This window comes from Coregonus lavaretus (assembly GCF_964263955.1).
Source record: "Coregonus lavaretus genome assembly, chromosome: 29".
Classification (NCBI taxonomy): Eukaryota; Metazoa; Chordata; class Actinopteri; order Salmoniformes; family Salmonidae; genus Coregonus; species Coregonus lavaretus.
The window spans coordinates 26,441,547-26,466,237 of NC_140016.1; the positions used below are offsets into that span (position 1 = coordinate 26,441,547).

Consider the following 24,691-nt stretch of genomic DNA (forward strand, 5'->3'; position numbering starts at 1 on the left):
TCAGCATGTATTTTATATCTCAAAGAGGTGAAATCAAATAAGAGGAAGATGTGATGTCCAAAGAAAGCAGATTGTGCAGATGGAATATGAACCAGGTGCAGAGTTTGGAGGCTCTTCACAGGAATCTCACCACTGAATTTAATAGCATGGAAATATTCAGGGTAGGCCCCCTTAACTAACCTGTTGAACTTCGAGACACTCCCTGGTAAACCTCTTACTTGCTCATTGCCGTTACGTAGTCATTTGATAATTACTGTAAAAACGGCTACCTTTCAGAACCATACCACAGCCAAAGCCAACACTGAATCAAAAATAATTGTATCTTCTATACCTGTGGTATCCTTTTTTAGTACCCCATTTGGTCCCACTTTACATTAAGTGTCGCTAAATAATTACATAAGTAGGTAGAATGTAACTACAGCACAGTGCAGGTACACATGTCAATGTTATTCAAACCGCAAAAAGGTTTCTCAGTTACAAGTAACAATGTCCACATACAATGTAGATACATTGTACCTGCCTAGATGTAATTACTATATAAATACATTGTAATTAATTACACTTGCTAGGAATTTGGAATAGTTAAGCCCTGTGTAGCTCAGTTGGTAGAGCATGGCGCTTGCAACGTCAGGGTTGTGGGTTCGTTTCCCACGGGGGGCCAGTATGAAAAAATTAATGCACTCACTAACTGTAAGTCGCTCTGGATAAGAGCGTCTGCTAAATGACTCAAATGTAAATGTAAAATAATTGCTCAATAAAAATGTTGCGAATCAGGGCTTTATAATGTTTCTGAGGAAATATTAATTGAAATAGAGAAGGCTGTTTCACCTTGCCAAGAGAAACCAAAATCAGAGTACGTTTCAATAGTTCAGTTGGTGAGGAGAGCATTGTGCGGATAAACATGTCAACAAGGATTTCACATTGTTTACGACCATTCATGCATACATACAGTACATCCTCGTCTCCCTGTATCATTCTTTATGACTCTGTGCAACAATTACAATGCATTTCTAATTGGTACTTTTTATAACCATATCTTTGATTTATAGCTCAGCGTGCTTTTTTGATAAGAGTATCCCCTTGCAGCCCTAACAAAAGATTGATGCTTTTTTTCATGCCATAAAACCTGTGTTATTGAACCATGGAGAGAGGATTTTATTCGGATGCTGTTTTACGGATCTTCTCAAAGCTGCCCGCATAAGCAGTTTGGACGACTGAATGTTCCCAGCTGGAGACATGAAGACCTGATCCAGGCCCAGCAGATTGAAGACCAAGCATCGCTCCAAACTGTGTAGTCAAGCCTTAACGGTGGTGTTGTGAATTCTGTGGCTACCAAAATCCATAAAGAAAAAGAAAGCAGTGCTCTTTATAGCATGAGCCTCATTAGCTATTATTAAGTCATTTATTCTGTTTAGTACCACATTGGATATGCATTTATCATCCTTTTCTGAAATAGCAGATCTATTCCGTGTCTTGAGAGTCATCTGCTTATGTTGGCGATCACGATGGGACAGAATTGAGAAGTTCAGCTTCAGGTCAGCCACGGTGGAAGCTACAAGAGACGTGTTGAACTTTAAACATCTACACTAGAGCATTAAGAATAATGAGCATAAAGAAAATGCATATTTTGTTTGCCTTCATTGATAAACATTTGGAGGTGCTTGTTACGTTCCCCAGCAAGAAAAACAAAAATGTCGCTCAAAAAGAAGGGGGAACTAACAAAGAGTCACTGACCAACAACCAAAACGCAACAGGTGGGGTTTTAGGAGGGGTTCTGAAAGACACTCATGGGGGTGTCCACTGAAAGTTGACTAGTAACAACAACTGGAACCTAAAAGACACGCACCGTGAGCGCCCACTAAACTTGCCCAAGAAGAGGCAAACAAAAGAAAAACCCACACCAAACTTAAAGACAGGATGCAAACCAAAAAGGTGGAGCAAAGAAAATCATCTGGGAAATCAGACAAAGGAATGTTTTTCTAGAGATCCAAACGGGAGAGCCAACTAAAAAGGTGTTGACCTTCCACATCTCTCAAGACCACTGGCACACTGGGCTAGCCACTCTTAAAAAGAACCTGGGCCAGCACAGGTGAAACACATACTGACTAACAAGGTGACATCAATTGGTGCGCCCTACATGCTAAAGAGCTATACGTGCTGAAGTGCAACCTCAAAACAGAAATGGAAAAAACTCAGCATTAAGGAGACAGATTGGGTGTAAGGACCTGCAATATACTTGCGTCCTGTTCAGGGGGTGTAATTTTACATCAAGCTGCCTCACGCTATGGAAACAGGAGATAGGCTCCTGCTCCTATGAGCCATTCCGGCTCGCTTGTGCAAGGCTACTTACTTATAACGGCTATGATAGTCACTGCAGAGTGAATAACTAAATAAATACATGTATGTGTAAATTGTACAAATCAATACTGTCTGTTGGCCTTGGAACTGCTTGACTAGATGTTCAGTGGATTGTAACTACATTCAGTATTTTTATTTTACCTTTATTTAACTAGGCAAGTCAGTTAAGAACAAATTCTTATTTACAATGACGGCCTACACCGGCCAAACCCAGACGACACTGGGCCAATTGTGCGCCGCCCTATGGGACTCCCAATCACGGCCGGTTGTGATACAGCCTGGAATTGAACCAGGGGGTCTGTAGTGACGCCTCAAGCACTGCCTTAGACCACTGCGCCACTCGGGAGCCCGAATAAGTTTCTAAGAGCTTTTCACACCTGGATTGCGCAACATTTGCCCATTATTGTTTTCTAAATTCACTTTTACTCCTGAACTTTCAGCATTTAGGCTTGCCATAACAAATTGGATGAATACTTATTGACTGAAGACATTTCAGCTTGAAATGTTTTATTAATTTTGGAAAATTTGGAAAAACATAATTCCACTTTGACATTATGGGGTATTGTGTGTAGGCCAAAAACACAAAATGTAATCCATTTGAAATTCAGGCTGTAACACAACAAAATGTGGAAATACTCAAGGGGTGTGAATACTTTCTGAATGCACTGTAGGATATGCATTCTCAACATTCGCGTGCTACATTTAGTCACATCCCAATTTGTGGGAATTTAGAAAGGCAACTTTTCTACACCTATAGAACTTACCTGAAATATCAGTCCAGATTAGCAATAATAGGGACAACAGTAATGTTTCCCCCTCAAAGTTGGATAGAAATCACAATTAAGTCATTTTTTGTGTTTTAATGGCCCGGTGACATCAACAGTGACCAATGAAAACATTCAAACTTGAGAAAAGATTTACGGTTTATTATTGTAACATTCCATGCTGGAACTGGTGATTATAAATTGGAGTTACATGAATCAGAGTGTGTAATGAAAACTAAACCAAACCCACAAAAGAGAACAAAAGAGACTGGAAGTCAAAGGCTGAAACTTCAGAGTGTGGGAGTAGACATTGGACCATCTTTTTGGGTTGAGGTTTCAACCAAAAGGCGTCAAAGGAAGTCTTCATAGAACGTATCGCTATTCTCCACACTTTTTGAGGAGAGGCAACTATATAGCCCTATCATTAATGATATCCAGGTCAATTAATCATCAGGAAATAGAGCTGTTTTCAAAGCTGTTTTATCCATTTTTGGATACGTAGTTTAGTCTGTGAAAACAAGAGGTTACTGAGGACATTTATGTTTGGACAGGCCTTTGTATTGAAAAAAACATCTATTACAATGATGTTTTGGTAATCAACAGGATCGGTGTCTTCACATCCCAACCAAGTAACACTTAATGCACTCCTACTGTCCTCTCTTAGAATGGTCATGACATCATGCTCAATAGAACACGTTAATCTCAATAGCTGCCTACCATTAACTTCACACCTACTTCTAGTTGTCTTGGTGAAAGTGGTATTTTCCCATTGCTCCATATCTATATTTGGTAAATTCTCCTCTGCTCTATTAATTAATTGGCAAGAGCTACAATCAGGAACATTTATTTATTGAGTCAACACAGACTCTCTCATAACATTCTATAATTGCCTCGATGCTCATTACATCAGAGTAGAAATACATCATAGTCACTGATGTCTCATTGAGTGTTCCCTGATAGGAATCAAAATCAATACCAAACTTCATATTGTGATAATCGCCCTCGTCGACAACACTCTGACCATGAACCAGAGAAGCAAAATCATCTGGTTTTTGCAACTGATATAACATGATTTGCAAATGCTCGCTGTGTCCCAAAAAACCCCAATACAGATGTGGATATTGCAATAAAGTAAATATTTACCCACCAGTTTTAATTTGGCAGTAATTTCGCTATGAAATTAAGCATCTCCATCGTAACTCAAGCAAACATTACACTAACGTTGAATTCTTTAAAGTGTACGTTACAGAAAACTCTGAAAAAAAACAAGAAATAATATATAATTTAAAAATAGCAACAATGTGGGAGCAATTTATGCTAATTAGGCTTTTTATTTATGGTCCAATAATTGGGCACATTTGAATTGTTGATGATGTTTTTTCACTTCAATTTTTTCTATCATTACGTTCTCCCCATTGTTCCCTCTGAGAAGATCAAAGGAACTCCAATTGAATAGATGGTAATGGCGCATGCCTGTAGTCTCAGTACCGAGTGGTTGAAGAAAAACAGCCAATTTGGGGTCTACATGGACACAATTAGCACAATTTATGTGCGCCTTTCACTGAGGTACTTTCACTAAACCCACGGAAGGGGATAAGCATTCACTTCTGAGCTATGATTTTCATAACCTTAAAACCTTTTGTGCCTTTTCATTAAAACATTCTCTGATATTACACTGCTAGCAATAGAGTCGTTGTGCTACTTTGTAAATTGTCATTGAGGATAATGCCAAAAGAAACTGCATGACAGCACTGCCATTTGAACTGACGGGTTTGGTCAATACAAGTGAATAACTTTCAAGATATACTCCGATGGTTTGAATACAACGAACACCTTATGGATTCAATTAGAGTATGTCCAGTTTCATCCTTTGAGAATTTCAAATGAATGTTTTTAAATAAAAATGCTTTTAAATTTTAAAAAAATGGTGTGACTTATGTTCATCTTGTATAGCACGGCTCAAGCCTTAAGAGTCAATTGACACACCCAAATCGAATTAGCATAATAATTAAAAAAACATACAAATCCATCCGTTTAAGCTAGAGATATCTGTTTTATTTTGCATGGGCCGCGTCTCAATCCATTTGGAAAGTGGCAGAGCTACAGCACTGTTTGTCAGACCAGGAGACTGTCTGTAGCGTCCAAACCGCTTTGGCTGCAAACTAATATGACCCTACTATGTAAATGGGAGTTTACGTCAAATGCTCGGGGCATGGCTTATACAGTCCCTTTCTTCTCCTCCCACATTCTAATGAGACCACAAATGGTCCAGTCCAGATTGAGCTGAGGAAACAAGGTGCATTATGTAGGTGGGAGGTAACCAAATCATTGACACACAATTAGCATGAAGCCCAGACCTTGGAACTAGCATTGAGGCTGCCGAGAGCTCGCTTGACAGAATGAAAAGATTAAGACATGAGAAAATATATAGGGGGCATGGGAAAGTCCATTTGTGATACGGATCGACTGAAGTATGCCCAATGAGTGAAGGCCGACAATTAGGCAATGAATGTTATTGTGAAAATTAGTGTGCCTGAAACAGCTGCCAAGTGTCTGTGCATTCCTCCATACCAAAGAGAGGCATTTATTTGGACATGGCTTTTGTTTACCCCCCTCTATATATACATGCAAGCCTGTCAAAGAAAGAAAGAATGATGAAGTAGTAGAAAAACTATTGAAGTACAAAATTCCCTCAGGTACAGAATTAGGTCAACTTGGGATCCATAATGCTACTTGGGATGCCACACAGTGCAGTCAAATTCAAACGCAGGAAACAAATTATCCATGGTGGTATTTTACATTATGATCCTCATCCAGAGTACAATACTACAAGTCTATTAAATACAAGTACACAGGAAGTACTGAAAAGGTCCTCTGGAATAGTTGCTGCCCAGCAGGTCAGTGTGTGTAAAATCCCCCTACAGAATGATTTCATAAACATAACAGCCATGCTGAAATATGTTGTAATTACATTGAAGGCAGCTGTTTCTACGTTTCTTACTGTAGTTGAGAGAACAAATCAGCAACACATAATTCAGAGCCGTCCGGTCTGGGCTTCAGTCACTGAAAAAAGGGAATATTATAAAGATATGCATTACAATGAGACTGTGTATACCTCAACTTAAAACTGGTGTCTACTTTCCCAGTATTAGTGTGGAAATAGTTATGGGAAAATGACTAACTGTGAGTGTGATAATTGATACACGTCTTTTTTAATTCGCACAATGATTAATTTAATAAACCAATTCCCATAGTGCATTCAGAGTAATTGCTTGACTTAGGAAACTCTGTGAAGCTATTTTTATTGAGTAGTTTCCACAGTTCTGTGTTTTTTGCCAACTTAGGCAGATCTTGGCACCAATAGCATCATTGATTTGGTCTCAGTCTCTTTGCTCTATAGAAATTCCCCGAAAAGGGATATAGCATACACTCCATAAATGGAGGAATGACTATCAGTATGCATTCAATGTTATATGATGAGGTGGTGGCCAGCAGAGTGAATAAACATTTAGATAGGCGACCCACCCACAGATGCATACTTGGCAGTGTAAGGACTTGGCCCATGCAGATGTTTGTATGTGTTATGTCATGTGCTGTGGCTTTGGCCTGACTGGGGATTGCTTGTTGACCATTGCTTGTAGACAATCACTTTTTCCATGTTTGTGTCTTGAAGCTGAGATCATGGATGATTTGAAGGAGACCTCTGTCTGATGGATAGCCTACTCTGAGAAAAACCTCTGAACTCAAACATTTAGGTTGGAGGCACTGTAAATGTGCACTGTAGTTACTGAAGTCACATTTGAGTTTATCTCACCCCAAATCAGTGTCAACCAGACTATCTTTCCAAATCTAAGACAAGATCACAGAAAACTCCATTGCAAATACAGTACAGTGTGTTATTTTTTCCCAGGGGACAGGACACTAGTTCAACCGTTTGCCAAGCACAGAGAGCTAGGCGGCAATTAAGTCAGCATCCCCCTGAATTAGAAAACAAAACAAAATAAAACAAAATGCTGAGCCAGCAGTGTCACATCATAACTCATACCAGATGGGATGTGTTGTCCTCTTAGCGTCTGCAGATTAAACAGACTGTGTAGTGGCACTGCAACGGGACGTTTGATACCAGTTGATGTTCACTGCTTAGCACTTATCAGACGCTTCTGGTAATGTTTTCAAGAGGGTGGCATATAAGCAGTGACGTGTCCAGAACATTTTGAATGGGGTGGCCAAGGTGGGGCACAGAACCAGTTTAGGGGGGCCACAACATTTTGAACCTTAATCGATGCAAGATGGATTTTTTCTATATAATTATTATAGTTCAACGCTTTAAATGCTTCAGTTTAGGTTTGGTACATTTCCCTGTTCAAATAAATCATAAATCAATTAAAAAAGTATTGTTACTGTGTTTGCATTCAATGTCAGGATTTTCTATAAGGGTATTATCATACAGAAGTAAATTCACTTCTTGATAGTGCCATCCAGAGTGTGAATTATAACGTGACATTCAGTGGTGGAAAAAGTACTCAATTGTCATACTTAAAGTAAAGATACCTTAATAGAAAATGACTCAAGTAAAAGTGGAAGTCACCCAGTAATATACTACTTGAGTAAAAGTCTAAAAGTATTTGGTTTTAAATATACATGTACTTAAGTATCAAAAGTAAATGAAATTGCTCAAATATACTTAAGAACCAAAAGTAAAAGTATAAATCATTTCAAATTCCTTATATTAAGCAAACCAGATGGCACAATTTTTATTTTATTTTTTATTGGCGGATAGCCAGGGGTACACTTCAACACTCAGACATAATTTACAAACAAAGTATTTGTGTTTAGTGAGTCCGCCAGACCAGAGGCAGTAGGGATGACCAGGGATGTTCTCTTGATAAGTGTGTGAATTGGACAATTTTCCTGTCAAAATGTAACAAGTACTTTTGGGTGTCAGGGAAAATGTATGGAGTAAAAAGTACATTATTTTCTTTAGGAATGTAATGAAGTAAAAGTAAAAGTTGTCAAAAAAACTACTTAAGTAGTACTTTAAAGTATTTTTACTTAAGTAAAAATTAAGTTACTTAAGCCTTTATAGTGAAGATATGTAATTTAACTATAACAATGCATGACCTTTTAATGTGTCATGAACACAACCAATCATGATGTTTTCATCTGATTGTCAAACTAATGTATGCTACCTGCGCACGTTCATCTACTTCAAAATAAGTCCAGCATCCGAACAGTGCACTGTGCAACCGCCAATTGAATGGAAAGGGACATCTATTCCAAACACCATAAGTGTAATGACATTCAGGCTACAAAGTGACATGTATTCATGGATGCCAAGGGAAGCTAGGCTTCCCAAAAATTTTAACAAAAAAAGAAACAAACGTATAAAATGATTTCCCATTCGTGTATCCATGTTTCATAATTTTCCTTCAATTCACAAGGCAAACAGCGCCACACTGTCTTAGCATCTGTAGCCCATGTACAGTGCATTCGGAAAGTATTAAGACCCTTTGACCTTTTCCACATTTTGTTACGTTACAGCCTTATTCTAAAATTGATTAAATTGTTTTTTTCCCCCTCATCAATCTACACACAATACCCCATAATGACAAAGCAAAAACAGGTTTTTAGAAATGTTGGCAAATTTATAAAAAAACGGAAATATAACATTTACATAAGTATTCAGACCCTTTACTCAGTACTTTGTTGAGGCACTTTTGGCAGCAATTACAGCCTCAATTGTTCTTGGGTATGACGCTACATGCTTGGCACACCTGTATTTGTGGAGTTTCTCCCATTCTTCTCTGCAGATCCTTTCAAGCTCTGTCAGGTTGGATGGGGAGTGTCGCTGCACAGCTATTTTCAGGTCTCTCCAGAGATGTTAGATCAGGTTCAAGTCAGGGCTCTGGCTGGGCCACTCAAGGACATTCAGAGACTTGTCCCGAAGCCACTCCTGCGTTGTCTTGGCTGTGTGCTTAGGGTCATTGTCCTGTTGAAAGGTGAACCCTCGCCCCAGTCTGAGGTCCTGAGCACTCTGGAGCAGGTTTTCATCAAGGATCTTTCTGTACTTTGCTCCATTCATCCCTGACCAAGGCCCTTCTTTCATGATTGCTCAGTTTGGCCAGGCGGCCAGCTCTAGGAAGACTCATGGTGGTTCCAAACCTCTTCCATTTAAGAATGATGGAGGCCACTGTGTTCTTGGGTACTTTCAATGCTGCAGAAATGATTTGGTACCCTTCCCCAGATCTGTGCCTCGACACAATCCTGTCTCGGAGCTCTACGGAAAATTCCTTCGACCTCATGGCTTGGTTTTTGCTCTGACATGCACTGTCAACTGTGGGATGTTATATAGACAGGTGTGTGCCTTTCCAAATCATGTCCAATCAATTGAATTTACCACAGGTGGACTCCAATCAAGTTGTAGAAACATCTCAAGGATGCTCAATGGAAACAGGATGCACCTGAGCACAATTTCGAGTCTCATAGCAATGGGTCTCTATACTTACGTAAATAAGGTATTTCAGTTTTTATTTTTAATACATTTGCAAGAAAAATCTAATTTTTGTTAAATTCTGTTTTCGCATTGTCATTATGGGGTATTGTGTGTAGTAGATTGATGAGGAAAAAATATAATTTAATAAATTTTAGAATAAGGCTGTAACATAACACAATTTGGAAAAAGGGAAGGGGTCTGAATACTTTCCGAATGCACTGTATCTGGTGCTGTGTGGCCAAAAAGAATATGGCATGTCATACTCTTTTTTACATCTTGGTCAAAATTATCAATATATTAATAGACGATCTATCAGATCTCAGAATTCTGGGGGGGAGCACTTGGGTGGCCAATCAGATTTCAGGGGTGGCTGTGGTCACCCTCTGGACACGCCACTGCATATAAGCCTACATAATCCTTCCCTTTGGACTAGAGAATGTGCCAGAAAGTCATAGAAACAATATATTATATTCTAAAGATGCAGACATACAAAAGTATGTAAACCATTTTTCTCTTTCCCACTGTTTATTTAGTTGATGCTTTCATGTCAGTTGAAAGGCATCGACTTGGCTGCATTAACCTCAGCATTGAGGAACACTATTGAAGGCAATGACACAGCTTTGATGCAGATGTGAACTTGAACACTCCTTATTATGTAGATCTCTTTTGCTGTTATTTCACATGCAAGTATTTCACCAATGAGCCAGTGATTGTCCTCCATGTATCCATCAAGGCCTTAAGGTTCTGTAAGCATAAATGAACACCTGCCTCAAAAAGCTAGACATTAATGAAGAGTTTAATTGCAAAAGCCATATATCCATTTTCAGAAATGTTGGTAAATGAGCTTTTATTGTTTAAATAACTTATGAAGGAGATTGGTGTGTTTTTTCACTATTTAATCATGGCATGGGGTTGTTCAATGACAGACATGTATTTGTTTGAGACCTATCACTAGATCATTTAATTTCAGAGCGATAAATAATCAATGTTTTGTTGCAAAACGCTATATATACGCCTTACTCTCAGAGACAAATGTAGCACTGATAGGTTTTACACAGATGTGACATTTTTAACAAAGAACTGTACAAATGATACATTTGTGACGTCAATATTTTAACAAAATAATTTATTTTAATAAATCAATACAGTAATATGAGTTATGTATGTAAAGTATACAGGAAACAAACATTCCATTCCAGCTAAACAATGTATACAGCATTTAGCAAGTTGCAACAAAACACATTTTAATACACATTTAAAATCTATGAATTAAAAATCTGACAACAATAATATATTTCACAAACAAAAAAGGTACCCATAAGTAATAATTTCTGATTAAAAAAACAAAAATGTGAAAAGTTAATGGATATAGCGTTTTGGAACTAAACTCTTCGTATGATGTTCCAGTCAGTAGATTATCATCTTCAGCTTTAACTACATGAAACATAGGCAGACCACTTCCCAGAATAGGTTTTAGGATCAGTCAACAACTCTGAGTCTTGTTAGTGAATAAGGTTTATGTTCCTCTGACAATGCTTTTAATTAAAAGCCACATCATTTAAGCCTAAGGAAAGCTGTTATAGTTTCATCATGCCTCATGACGCTGGAGTCTTAGGAATAATCAATCTTTATAAACAAGCTCTGGGAGGATTTTGAACGAACTGGATGATTTAAGAAAGTCAATAATATTGCCACACCACATCCTCTTATAAACACTGAGGACAAGTCAAAGTAAACAGAGTAGATCAAAACCATTTTAATGGGAGTTTTATTTGATGACACTTGTGGATTTTAAAATAGTGAACCATGCTAACGGGAGTTTTATTCAATGACACTTGTGGATTTGAAAATAGTTTTGCTCACCACTAATCTGCATGGGAAATTGCCTCTAGCTCCTTTCGCACCTTCAGTCAAGACAAAGAGGTTTTGGCACGGGGAGATACAGAACATTCGGAACGCCTTGTTGGCATCTCTGTCATTATCACTCGCTTGGAAAACAATTTGTTCCAATTTTAACTTGACACGTTGATAACTTCATTTGACGAATGTTGCTAACTTAGTCACCCTGCACTGCTAAACCAACAAATGTAATCACATGAAGTTGTGCTTGACTAGGGGCTCTATTCAATCTGTATCTCTGAAGCATTAAATATTGTGCATTAGAAGTGTAAAGGCAATTTCAGACTGAGCCGACATATGTAGCGTTTACCGTGAATGCAGTCTCCGATAACGCGGGAACATTACCTATTCAATGATAAAGACCAATTGAAATTTAAAGGCAATGTTCTCGCATTGGCGGAGACGGCATTCACAGTAAACGCTGCATTTGTCGGCTCAATCTGAAATTATCTAGACATTTCTATCGTAAAATCTGTAACGTGTCAGTGTTAAGGATTGAATAGAGCCCTACATTTCAATCACGCTGTAACACTGAACTTCTACGATACGGATTGAATAAAGCCCAATGTGTTTGTCCATTTGACTCTTTTGAAATAACATTAACTGTGTTTACCCAGTGTTATATGTTATGTTCCTCAGAAATATACAGTATACACTGTAGAAATTACATTTCATAACCAGCTAATGGTAATTATTATGATAAGACCATTCAGCAACACAACTTTGGCAACTTTCCAACGACAACAAATCCTTCTACGGCAACTACACAGTGTCTACCCACTTCTCTCATTTTATATAGTAGGACAATACTCCCTTTATGCAGTCCTGTTTCCCTCTCACCTATAGGGGTATGTCTCCCTTTCTAATTCACATATAGTTGGAGTGCATGCTATGCAATCTTTGACTCCTCTTTCAGTTTCATTTTGATACCCTGCCATGCCAATCTCACACACAGTAAAGAGAGAGAGAGATGCTGTGAGGTTCATTTGAATTCATCTTCTCTTGTGTTTACACAAGGTTCTTTTTCACTTACTATCATTATCATTATGAGTGTTATTATTATTTCAGCATCGGCATGGTACAGCATTCCCAAGCAGGCTTCGTCAACATTGGTCTCGGCAGGACAGAACCTCTCCAGGAGCCCACAGTAATTCTACCAGATTTGGGTTGTCACTCTTCGCTTTGTTCATGGCCTCTCTCTCTCTCTCTCGATGACGGAGAAGATAAGCATGTTGCATACCGGATCACCAGGCTACGAAAAATAGTTCTGCTCAATAAGCCAGATGTAAATAATTGTTGAAAGCAATACAGGGCCCTGCGTCGCTGAGTCCGCTGGATGTTGTGCTTGGCTGCCAGCACTGTGGCTCAGTTTCATTTAGGTACTCAATGGCCTTTTCAAATGTTTTGTTCAATTCAGCACAAGCTTTATTTAAACTCTGCTCACAACAGGCTTAGAGTCCTTAGAGTATAAAATACCTTACCACCCACCTTATTGAGCTGCTATATGAGCTCAAAGGTGCCTATTTTAAGTTTGCGTTATTTTTAGACATCCCCCACAGGATTGCAGTGAGATTGCTTACCGCATGGCATGCTCACTTTGTATTGAAAGAGACCTTTAAATAAATATTTTTTATTCTGTTATTGGCTTTTTCCATTTACAAAGCATGTTATAGTTTTATCAAAAGTGGAAAATACTGATGTTACATATGTAACAAATGTAAAAAATAAGTATTCAATCTTACTTTCCCTGAAAGTAAGAACATACACTTCAGCATGTGAAAATATCCATAAAACACTGCTTAAGTCATTTAAGTTAATAAACAGTACAAAAAGTAGAAACCATACATTTAAAAATAATGGACAAAAACACTGGCAATGATAACTTCCATGATTTCCCATGAATATTTTTTTTTACACAAGTTCATAGTCTTAGTAGGGCGGGATTCACGTCAAGATGGGATGGATCAGCTATCCTTGCCCAAACCTTTTGGCTGGTCGAATAACACTCCAGCTCGCAGGATTGTGACACAGACTTTTCACCCCAGAACCTTCCCTTCCCACCCCGCCAACAGAACAAACAGTATCCTCCCCATTCTCAATCCTCAAATGTCGGTAAGGCAGGGACTTGATTAATCCTAGCTCTTGGAGTGCTTAGCCAGTCATCTGAGAGCACATACAGCCAGAGAAAGTGGTTACCCTGCTCGTGTCATAACATTGGCAGGCCTCGATTACCGTGCGAACAAAGTGGTGCGCTCATTTTCGCACCGAGGGCTGTATCTTGATGCTTACAGGTGCAGTGGGATCAAACACACATGCTTCCTTTTAAAAATGAGAATTAGGACAAAAAGACACAGAATGGGGTTTCTATTGCTATGGCCTTTGGAATTTCTCCTGCAAAGTGTTTCAATGTTATCGCTCATCTTATCTTTCACTTGTGAATGTAACAGAAGTTTTGCAAAGGAGTGGCATTATTGGTAATACAGACCAGCTACATTTGATTAAGATAAAATGGAGCTTTGCAGTTCCTAAATTGAATTCAGACACAGGCTTTTTGTTCCAACCATTTGGTGTTAATGTATACCACATAATGACGCCTCAAAGAGATGAATGATTGTACAGTTACAGTATGTCTGGAAAGGACTGGTAAACTCTTCCAAGAGGTTTTAACTACATTAGAAGTAATATTACAGGTGTCCTTTTCTGCCTTAAAGGTTGTCTTATTTGCACAAAGAAATGAATGGAGACTGCTAGTCCAATGTTCTCTTATATACATTGTCTTAGTTTGTCTTTCAGAGAACATACCATATTTTACAGGATTGTAATAAATAGTCTCATACATATTGCTCGGCCTCCCCTTCATTCAGAATGGTCACTGACCCGTCCCCACTGTTCATCTCAATGTCCATCTCTTTTGCGGCTGCATTCTCCGGCAGCAGGGCCAGGTCCTTGAACACATCCACGTAATGGCCGAAGCCGGGGCCCCAGTTCAACAGGTTGTCCCAGTTGAAGCCCCCGGCTTGCTGGCCCAGTTTATGGGGCAAAGTGTAATGGTCCGTCATCGGCGCCTGTGCAGCGGGCCCGCCCTCGGCCCACCGGCTGGAGTAACGCCTCTGCTTGAGTCGCCCGCCGTAGTCCTCGTCGTCGGCGTCCGACTCGTTGACCTGCGACAGCTTGGGCACCCTGGAGCTGTAGGCCACGGGCTTCTCCCGGTCATACTCCATCTCTGAGCAGGTGAAGGAGTCGTGCGAGTCACTCTCAGATGATGACTCCGGGGGGGCGGGGATGCCATCGGCCGGGTTGCGGACCCGCGACAGGGGCCTCCGGCAGTCCTCCTCGGACGAGGAGCGGCCGTGGTCGGCGCTGCAGATGCTGGGGTTGCGGGGCCGTGGTGTGTTGAGCCGCTCCACCTCCTCAATGGACAGCCCCACAGGGGGCCCCGTCTCCAGAGGGATCTGCTCGATGGGCTGCTTGAGCCGGCTGCCCGGCCGGGAGCCGTGGCCTGCCATGGTCTGGGGGCTCTTGCTGCGGCGGCCCAGCCGGGTGGCGTAGTTGAACATGGCACCCGGCTGGCCCATCTCGTTGTGGTGCAGGTCCAGGGGGCTGCCATCCCGGCGGGCCAGGTTCAGCTCCCTAGTGGGGGTGTTGCGGTAGAAGGACGAGGGCTTGGTGAAGGGGGCCGGGCTGTGCCTGGAGAGGGGGTTGGGTGTGGGGCAGGCCGAGTGGCTGAGAGGGGTGGACCTCAGGGCCTGGCTGTACTGGGGCTGGTAGGTGTAGCTGGTGGCCCCCAAGGGCAGGGGAGACTGTCTGGCGAAGCCCAGAGGGCTGTGTCTCTGGATGGAGAACTTGGGCGTGTGGCTGCGGAACTGCTTGTAATGCTGGATGATGTCGGCATCGGACGGGGCGATGCTGCTGGCGTTGTCTATGTCGTAGTGCTCGATATCTGCCTCAGGCATCTGGCAGGGGGCACACGGCGCGCTGGGGATGGTCTCATTGTTGTGGGGGATGTCTGTCTCATCGTAAATCAGGTAGGGGTTCTCCCTCTCGATGATGTCAGGCTTGGGGTTCCCCTCCGGCTGCTTCCTCACCGTCATGTCATCACCGTACGGCGGGATGTTATCTGGGTCGTCAAACGCCACGTTCTCGCTCCCTTTCTTCTTCTTCTTCTTCTTCTTCTTCTCCTTGGGCTGCTTCTCCTCCTTTGGCACATTGGTCTTGTTGCGTCCCTTGCAGTGGTTGCAGAGGATCAGACTGAGCACCACCAGGGCCAGGGCTGTGGCACAGCTGCCCACAATGGCCGGTACCGCCCAGATGGGCAAGGTCAGCTCCTTGGCCGTGGGGCTCGGGCTGCAGATGAAGCCGCCGTTGTTGGTCGTCTTGCAGAGGGTGCCCTGAGGGCACTGAACCCCCAGGCACGCCACCAGTGTCTCGCAGGTCTTGCCAGTGTAGAACTCAGAGCAGATGCAGGTGTAACTAGAGTGGAGGCCAGGGACGCAGCTCCCTTGGTTCTGGCAGGGGTTGGAGGCACATTCGCCGGGTGGGAGGCACTGGTAGGTGTACCACTGGTTGACGCACATCAGGCCGTCCCAGCAAGGGCTGCTCTCACACAGGTTGGGCCCTCTGCAGCCGATCTTGACGGCTGGGCTGGTCTTGGAGATGGTGACAGTGCTGTGATCTCCGCTGAAGGGAAGATTTTCACCATTGTACATCACATAGGCCAGGCAGCCATCGAAGCCTGAGGGAAGAATTGGGAGAGGAAGAGGTGTTCACATAACAGGAAGCACTCCTGGACGACTATTAAGACAACACAGTGATCATTTCCGAATGAAATTTGATCGCTTTTCAGAATGTGCCAAGTGGCTGGGATCGCCGACTTGTAAATAACAGGAACTGAAAGCTATAATCAGAAGTGGAGGAATTTTGTTTAGTCTGCAAATTGGTTCAGCATCGGCCAAAATCTCAATGAAATTTCCTCATGGAAAACACCTCGACAAATCACATTCTCAAACGGGTAAATAAATTGTTGGCAACTCTGAGAGAAGCCAATGTAATTATTTTCTAAAACATAGGAGGTGGATGCCAGACAATCTATCTTCAGACCTCGTATCGCTTCAAGACATCCATCTGGAATAAATGTTTTGGTGACTAATTCAAACCTTCGCTTTCATTTTGCTTCACAAAGTTCCCTCACAGATGTAAACACATGTTATCTCATTTAGTTCTATTCATTAGATCCTTACTAGTTGAATGCACACCAGACCACTAATGCTTCAACATGCATATTGAGCGAGGGTCAGTTCCTATTTGGTGTAGGTGTGGCCCCAACAAACCAGGACCAGATAATCATTGTGCTAGGCAAGACAACCTGCCATAGGCATGCATGTTTATTTTGAAGTATATCCGTACCTTATTGTGTGAAAGAGGCCAACAAATCATTCAAACTGCATATTTTGTACCATGTTAGTCCATAGTATTAAGTAATTTTCTTTCCACTAAAAATCTGAAATTTACAGTAGTGTATCCCTTCCCTCTGGAAGCCTTCTCGTTCACCCTCTCCAAACTATTTTAAAGTCAGAAAACATTTGATATGTGACATCTGATATGTGATTTAGGCCTAATCCAAGACAAGATTCCATGGCAATAAGATGAAAACATGAAAGCCTCAAAGGCGGGGCTCCCCACCTAATCAAACTACTTTCACATTAGCTATTGTCTAGAAACGATCTGTAAAAGAGAGCAACATTAACTCTCTTCTACAATTTGTCCAAAATCAAATAAAAACACAGAGAGCAGGACTGCAACATCACCTAATATGGTCCGATTCAACAGAAGACATTATATTCATTGAAAAAGTTATCTACCATTCACATACTGTATGACAATAACAGCAACTTCACACATCACCAACTCACCTGATGCAATTTTCTGCTGGGTGGGCCCGGAGGGGACTCCACCGAGGGACATGGTCAGGACGTTGAGACCCCCGAAGTCCTGGGTGGGGTGCTGGATGAGCTTGAGGAGGGCCCCGTCCACGTGGAGGGAGGTGGCGGAGCCGTTCTTGAAGACCTGCAGGATGTGCCACTGGCCGTCTGATAGGACCATCTCCCCCAGGGTCCTCTCCACCTTACCCCCCACGCCCGCGTCAGAGATGTAGTGGACATTGCCGTTCTTCAGCTGGGGGGAAGAGACAGGGACTGAGTTAGATGGATGGATAGATAGGCAGACACGTGGACGGATGAACTGACTGACAGACGGATGGATTGAACGGACGGATGGACACACAGACAGACAGACAGACAGACAGGAATGCAGGTCGGGCAGACAGACTGATACTCTGTTGTACATGTTTGTTGAGAAGGAGAGAGTGGAGAAATGGATAAGCATGATGATATGATTATATGCTCAGGCTCTGATAATTCTCAACTCAGGGATGTTGTTGATGTTTTGTTTCAGTTGGAGAGCTGTTCTTGTTTTGTAATACTAATAATCGATTTATTTACAGTACCGTTATTGTACCAGTTAAGTTGATTGAAAACACATTTTGCTTTACAACAACGACTGTTGCAGTGTTGAGGTAAAGGTTGCATATAACAAATACCAGTAAACCAGCTATTATTATGATCATGTATGCAGGAACTTTAATAGTATTAGCTTCAATATGCATAAACTATATCCATATGCAACAGAGTTAATCATATAAAAGTAATTAATCAATATGACTTGCTTAGAAAATGACAGTGTGCCAGGCATTGCATATGGTCATCTCATATATTTCAGCCTAAAGTGGAAAAGTAATCACTTTGGCCTCCCCTTCCAAGAAACAAAACATCAGCAATGGTATGTAGGCCCACAACAAAATCTGGAAACAGAAAAAGAAATCACACGAGCCAAAAACACAGGAAAAGAGATCTGGAGAATCAATTTAACTTATCTCTTTTATATCACGTTATTTATACCCTATGCATATATATATATATATATATATATACACTTTTTTGGGGGGGTGGGGGGATCAAGCAGTACATTCAATATTGTTCTTTGGGCCGTATAGTAGTAGTGGTAGGAGGGATTCTGGGGGCACACTCTGCACCGGAAAACACAACCAGAGATACCCGGTGTGTCCTGGAGGAAAGGAAGCGGACTGGGGGAAAATGGAAGAGGATGAATGAGAGCTCGGGCCTTTGGGCAGCTGCCCCGGATCAGTCAAAGCCTTGAACTGTATATCAGCAGAATGAAGGAGCGCATGGAGTGTATATGTAAGGGTAATGGGAGGAGGTGATAAACACACAGGTCCCCTTATAGCTTTGACACAGGGAGTGGGGGTTAAAGGAGGAATTGTGCGTTATGTGTGACATTCACATGACCTTACTAAGGGCTTTGGTAATGGTCGTAGAAAAAATAACTTCACTGGCAGATGGAGAAACAGACACAGACTAACGTGTGTGTGTGTGACAAATCTAAGTATAGAAACCTCAGAATGGTTTGGGAACAGCAGACAGACAAACACATTAACATTAGAATTGTGTCTCTGCATGCATACAGTATTTGTATTGGGTATGGAAATACACACACATGTGCATGGCTCGTTAGATAGGGTTTCACTCCATGGAGCCTTCCTTTACCTTGATGGTGGTGTAGTTGCTGCTCTCCTGGACGTGGAGTAGGGTGCCACTCTTGCTGCGGGTGCGGAACTTGACCTTGATGCTGCTGGGCCCAGAGAGGTCAGAGGTCAAGCCCATGAGGCTCTGGCGCAGCAGGATGTCCCGTTTGGGGCTCTGGCGCATAGCGTAGTCAAGGCGTCCAGTCCCGTCCAGTGAGAGAGCCGTGTCGGCCGTGATGTCTATGAAAGATTGAAAAGCACAAGTCAGGGTAAGTAAAAGGAAATTATACAATCTGTGTCTGAATGATGGTCAAATTCACAAGAAGAGTATGACTCAGATTGCAAGCACAGTCAGACAAAATTCCCCTCCAAATGATTCTTACATTTCTCGCAGTATTTGCCGGTGAAGCCCTCCATGCATTTGCACTGCTGCCAGGACCAGTAGTCAATACAGGTGCCCCCGTGTCTGCAGGGGTTGGCTGTGCAGGCTCCCTCCAGTCTGGGACATCTACAGACAGACAGGCACAAATAAGTCAGCCCCCCTGGTGGACAGCCGGCCCTCAATAGGACCCGGCAGATGAGATTCCCGAAATACAAAAACCATAAAAGACCCATGGAATTAGCATATTAAAAGATCTGTCCTCGCCACTATTCACAACCAACTAAAAGAAAGAATTTCCATTCTACGATTCTGTGATTTCTATTCCAAAAAACTGTACATCTGCTATTTATATCAAAGATAGCTCTTCAGCTGTTCTTGAGGGTTGAGAGCTTTAGAGAATGATATCCTGCTGGGAGAGTTTGGGGTTTAGGGGGTTTGAGAGGGAAGGAGGGATGAAGGGAAAGACAGAAAAGAAGAAGAGAAGGAAGGAGGGAGGGAGCCAGACCTGTCAAGGATGCCATGAGATGCCAGGGACTGACTGGGCTCCAGTGGGCGGCCGTTGACGGCGAACTCCATGATGCAGCCCACAAAGTCATGGGTGGCAACCTGGCCGTGGCGATGAAGGACGGCCTCTATTGACCTGACGCCTCCCACCGAGAGCCTGTTGGGCCCAACGTCCAGGATCCTGCGAGGAGGAGAAGGAGAAGCCGCTGGAGATCAGCACCTCTCACAACGACACGGCCCCACAGGACCTCGGACCCTCCGCAAATAAACTGTAGCAAACCCTCCCGGACCATTCCTCATCTGCCAGATCGCTCACTCAGAGAGTCTCAAACACAGTCGTCCCCCCACCCCCGGGTCCAGACGGCTTTTCACTCTAGGCCTCTCACAATGCTAAACAGTACACGTGATGTCCATGTATGTGTTTACATACACTAAGATTTACAATAGGCTAGGTGGATATGCAAGGTTTCATTGAGAACAGTCGAGGTGATGGACGTGTCCACAGATTGTTCCATTCTTTGCAGAGATATGAGATATTGTTGCATAGTTTAGATAGTGACCAATGATGATTTTTGTATACATTGAAGGTGGTCAGACAGAGCCACTCTGAAAGTAAACAGCTTCAAATGGAATTCTGTTTTTCTCTCTCATTACTATAAAAATAATCGCTATTTGCATATGGAAATAAATACCCCTATACCCAAATTCTCTTCTACCGAATTTAACCTTTCACTATGTGAAGGTAGTTCACAGCTACGTGTACTCTGCCAGGGTGGACTGTGCGTTAAGCTTTACTTTATGTGTTCTTACCAGTCAGTATGCACAGCCACGTTGCTCACAGCACAGTAGCCTGGCTCCTGATCGTCTCCACACAGACCGACTGTCAGGGACGCAGCCTGCATGACGAGAGGAGCAGAGACACAGTCACACACGTTATTCTCCTTTGACTGTACAGCACACACACACACACAGACATGCACATACTAACACACAACAAATCACCACACACGTTGCGCCTTCCTGATGGTTGTACCAGCTCAGACGGTAATATCTTACTCAGATGAGCACTCCAGTTTGCAGAAAGAAGACAGACAACAGTAAATACAACTACATGACTGATTTTGTAAGTCACAATCAATGTTGTTTAAAAGCATACTGTATTTGAAACCATCATTATGAAGATATGTAGCTCAGTTGGTAGAGCATGGCGTTTGCAACGCCAGGGTTGTGGGTTCGATTCCCACGGGGGGCCAGTATGATTTTATTTATTTTTTTATAAATAATGTATGCACTCACTAACTGTAAGTCGCTCTGGATAAGAGCGTCTGCTAAATGACTAAAATGTAAATGTAAGATACAGTAGACCTAAATGTTAATCTGAGATTCCCTAAGATATAGGCTAATAATTGTTCTACTTTCCCTTTCCCTCTGTGGTCTCTGAAGCTCGACTGATGTGAAAAAATAGGTGGTAAGAGAAATGGAAAGTGCATGAACGTGTTGAAAAACCATGAGAGCATGCTCCACCTACACCAGGATCGTAGGTAAACACGGAGCGGCCTGCTCAGAGCATGAGCACAAATCATCCAAGAGATGCCGGAGAGCGTGACCCCTCCCCTTCTCTGTCTCCCTCCCCTCCTGAGGTAATTGCTAACACAGAAACGTTTTACGAAGCGAAAAAGCAACAAGGGAAACAAGAGTCATTTGTCTCAAGGCTTTGTCGCTATTGTTGAAGGGCTAGGCCTACACGTCAGTGCCAGATGGGCATTTTATTAATGCCTTTCTCTCAGATCAAAGTCCCTGCAGCCAAACCGCAGCATACATATACTGTCAAGTGTCTCACACGACTGGCAAAGGATTGTTCTCGAGGAAACACCCTTTGAAAATGAATATCAAGACCAGGAGCGTTGTTTTTGGTGGTTAACTCTCAGGGAACAGGGTAAACGAAACAGGGTAAACAAAATCAGTGATGTCACTGGAGAGCATAATTTACCCATGACCAACCTTCTAGATGACAAATCCAGAAAGATGGCTGCTGTTGAACGCTACAGAAACACGCTATTGTTGGATTATTTGTGTGAGAAGGTCAAGTTCAACACTTGTTGAGGATGAAAACAACAGAATGTAGATGCTAAAGGGTGTAAACCAGTTGAAAATTATTTATTTGAGACCTAAAACCACTCTCATTCCTCACAAGACAAAAAGGAAATAAGGTAAAAATATCCTTGAGAAGAATGTTCCCACAAATGAGACATGACTGTATTACAAATGTAAGCTACCTTAGTGTTCTTAACTTAGTGGTCATTCTATACATTACCATTGCTGTAATAATACAGCTATAATAACAGAGTATAAACAATTGAAATAATGCTTGTTGGGGTGCCGATTTCAGTAGGGTGATCTAAAATATGCTTCTCAGAGTCCTTGACTCTTAGTGCGTCATACATTACTACGACTGGTGTCTGGTTTTCATCTGCTCAGAATCCAAAAGTGGAGGACCTGAAAAAAGGCCTTCACGGGACAACCTCAATGACCCACATCACCTTCTCCAAACACACTGATCAGGTTCGCGTTACACCGCCTCAGGGACTTGGCACTTCAGGCACGGCACATGCCCGCTCTGCTTTCATTCTTCTAGCTCGGCTAAGAGCCTTAACATGGTAATTCCTCAACCTACACATAATATTTGCAGTGCAGTAAGGGCAGCATCGCATTTCTCAATGCATGTTGTGTACCTTTCCATTCTGTCACTCTGCACTATCTCAAAGCTGACAATTTAATGATTTGACCAATTTCCTATGAAATCCCAGTGCACGTGGGAAATGACAGATCTGAAGTCCAGCAGGAGACTTACATTATAAAACTTTGGACAGGCTGCTGATTTTTTTCTCCCCACCATTGAAAAACTGGCAGAGAAATTACTAAATTCAAATACAAGGAATTTCAGCGTCTGACGCTATTTTGGAGGTCATATTGTAAATCACAACAAGCAATCAAATATAATTACAAACTATGAAAACCCCATACAGAACTACTAGTGTGTGGGCAGTTTAATTATCATCTTATGGTGCAAAAAAGAATATGAGGCCAAATGTGGACGCTGCTCTCAGCTATAAAAACCCAGGAGGTCATAACTGCTATTGAAACATAAACTAATCTTCTATGTACATGTGGTGGCTTTAGTATTTTCCTCTACATTTTTGCAATTAAGGTCCCATAAAACCATTAAGACTTAAAAATAAAATATATTTTCCAACTGTTTATGGTGCAAAACAAATAAAAACAGCTTGGAAAGCCACATATAACATAGAAATGCCTCTCACCATTCCAGCTCTCCTTGCGATGACCGTGTGGAACTGTCCATCTGCAACCTTTATCATGGTCATTAGTTTATAGGTACCGCTACCCAAGTTAAATGAGAAGCGCATCTGTCCCTCAAAGATCTCCAGAGCCAGGAATTCCGCCTTGTCTCCGGTCTGGTTGTCATGGTTGTACATGAGGAGAGCGTTGCTCTTCAGTGTGGCAAACTTGATGTAGATGTAGTTATTGTTGGGATCCAGGCTAGGAAACTCCATGTAGGACAGCTCCTCAAAGCCGTAGCTGTTGAGTTCACAGTGTTTTCCAAAGACCCCTGAGGAGGAAAGGAATGAATAAAAATCAAACAGGGAAGTCATGAATAATTCACCATACTGCATCTACTAAATCAGCACATAGCTGTGAATCTGTTGCCATCTGCTATCATAGGCTAACCATAATCATGCTAAGAAGAGAGAAACAGTCAAACAATATATGTGAATAAATGTGACATGGAGACTTACAATAAATGACAATGGGGATAGCAACAGTCATTTTGCCAATCCAGATAGTTTTCAATCATGTAGCGGTTGCCCCTAAGTTAATACTTACCAAATGGACAATGACAGTAATATCCATCCACTCTGTTCTGGCAGGAGCCGCCATTAAAACATGGGTTACACTCACAGTGATTGATGATGGAATCACATGTTTTGCCTGGGTTCACAAAACAACACAAATTAAAATGAATGAGGTGGGGATGACAAAGGAAAATGTGGGGGGAAACACAGTTCATAAAAATACCCCCCCATCACTGAAGCTTAAAATCACAGGTGGTCATTGCTATTGTAAACTTATGAGAGTTTGTTTGAAACTTGCATGAGTGAAAAAGTACATCAATTGGGAGATATATATATATAGATTTTACAACTATAGCCTTGTCATTGGATCTCTGAGGCCAAGAGACATGATGAAAGTATAATAATATGCCATTTAGCAGACACTTTTATCCAAAGCGACTTACAGTCATGTGTGCATAAATTTTTTTAAATATATTTTTTGTGTATGGGTGGTCCCAGGGATCGAACCCACTACTTTGGCATTACAAGCGCCGTGCTCTACCAGCTGAGCTACAGAGGACCACAAGTATGACAAGTATGACGACTTAAGGAGAAAAATATTAATAGACACAGACAGAACAAGGTATGCAATGGGCGAGACTGACAATGACCTGCAGCGTCATGTATTTTTAGGTACTGACTCCTGCAACATGAGAAAAATTGCTTAAAGGAGATAAATTATTTCACCACAACCAGGCAGGGAAAACAGGAAGTGTGGAGTTCAATATGGGGGCATGCAAACTACTGTAAGTCAATAGGTGCAGTTCTTCAGGAGGGCCATTT

General features: G+C 41.9%; 1 protein-coding gene across 1 annotated transcript in view; it reads right to left on the reverse strand.

Annotated features, from left to right (window-relative positions):
- Positions 1–13,562: 13,562 nt before the first annotated feature.
- The window catches only part of LOC311104672 (protocadherin Fat 4-like), a gene marked incomplete at its 5' end in the record, with an annotated part of 91,045 nt that continues 79,916 nt past the window's right edge, over positions 13,563–24,691 (reverse strand). Inside the window, 8 exons of the mRNA XM_084146546.1 lie at positions 13,563–16,246; positions 17,424–17,685; positions 19,134–19,351; positions 19,495–19,619; positions 19,999–20,178; positions 20,808–20,893; positions 23,318–23,625; positions 23,901–24,005. Of these exons, the coding sequence (XP_084002672.1) occupies positions 14,346–16,246; positions 17,424–17,685; positions 19,134–19,351; positions 19,495–19,619; positions 19,999–20,178; positions 20,808–20,893; positions 23,318–23,625; positions 23,901–24,005 (3,185 nt within the window). The 3' untranslated portion in view covers positions 13,563–14,345. The remainder of the gene's footprint in view (positions 16,247–17,423; positions 17,686–19,133; positions 19,352–19,494; positions 19,620–19,998; positions 20,179–20,807; positions 20,894–23,317; positions 23,626–23,900; positions 24,006–24,691) is intronic.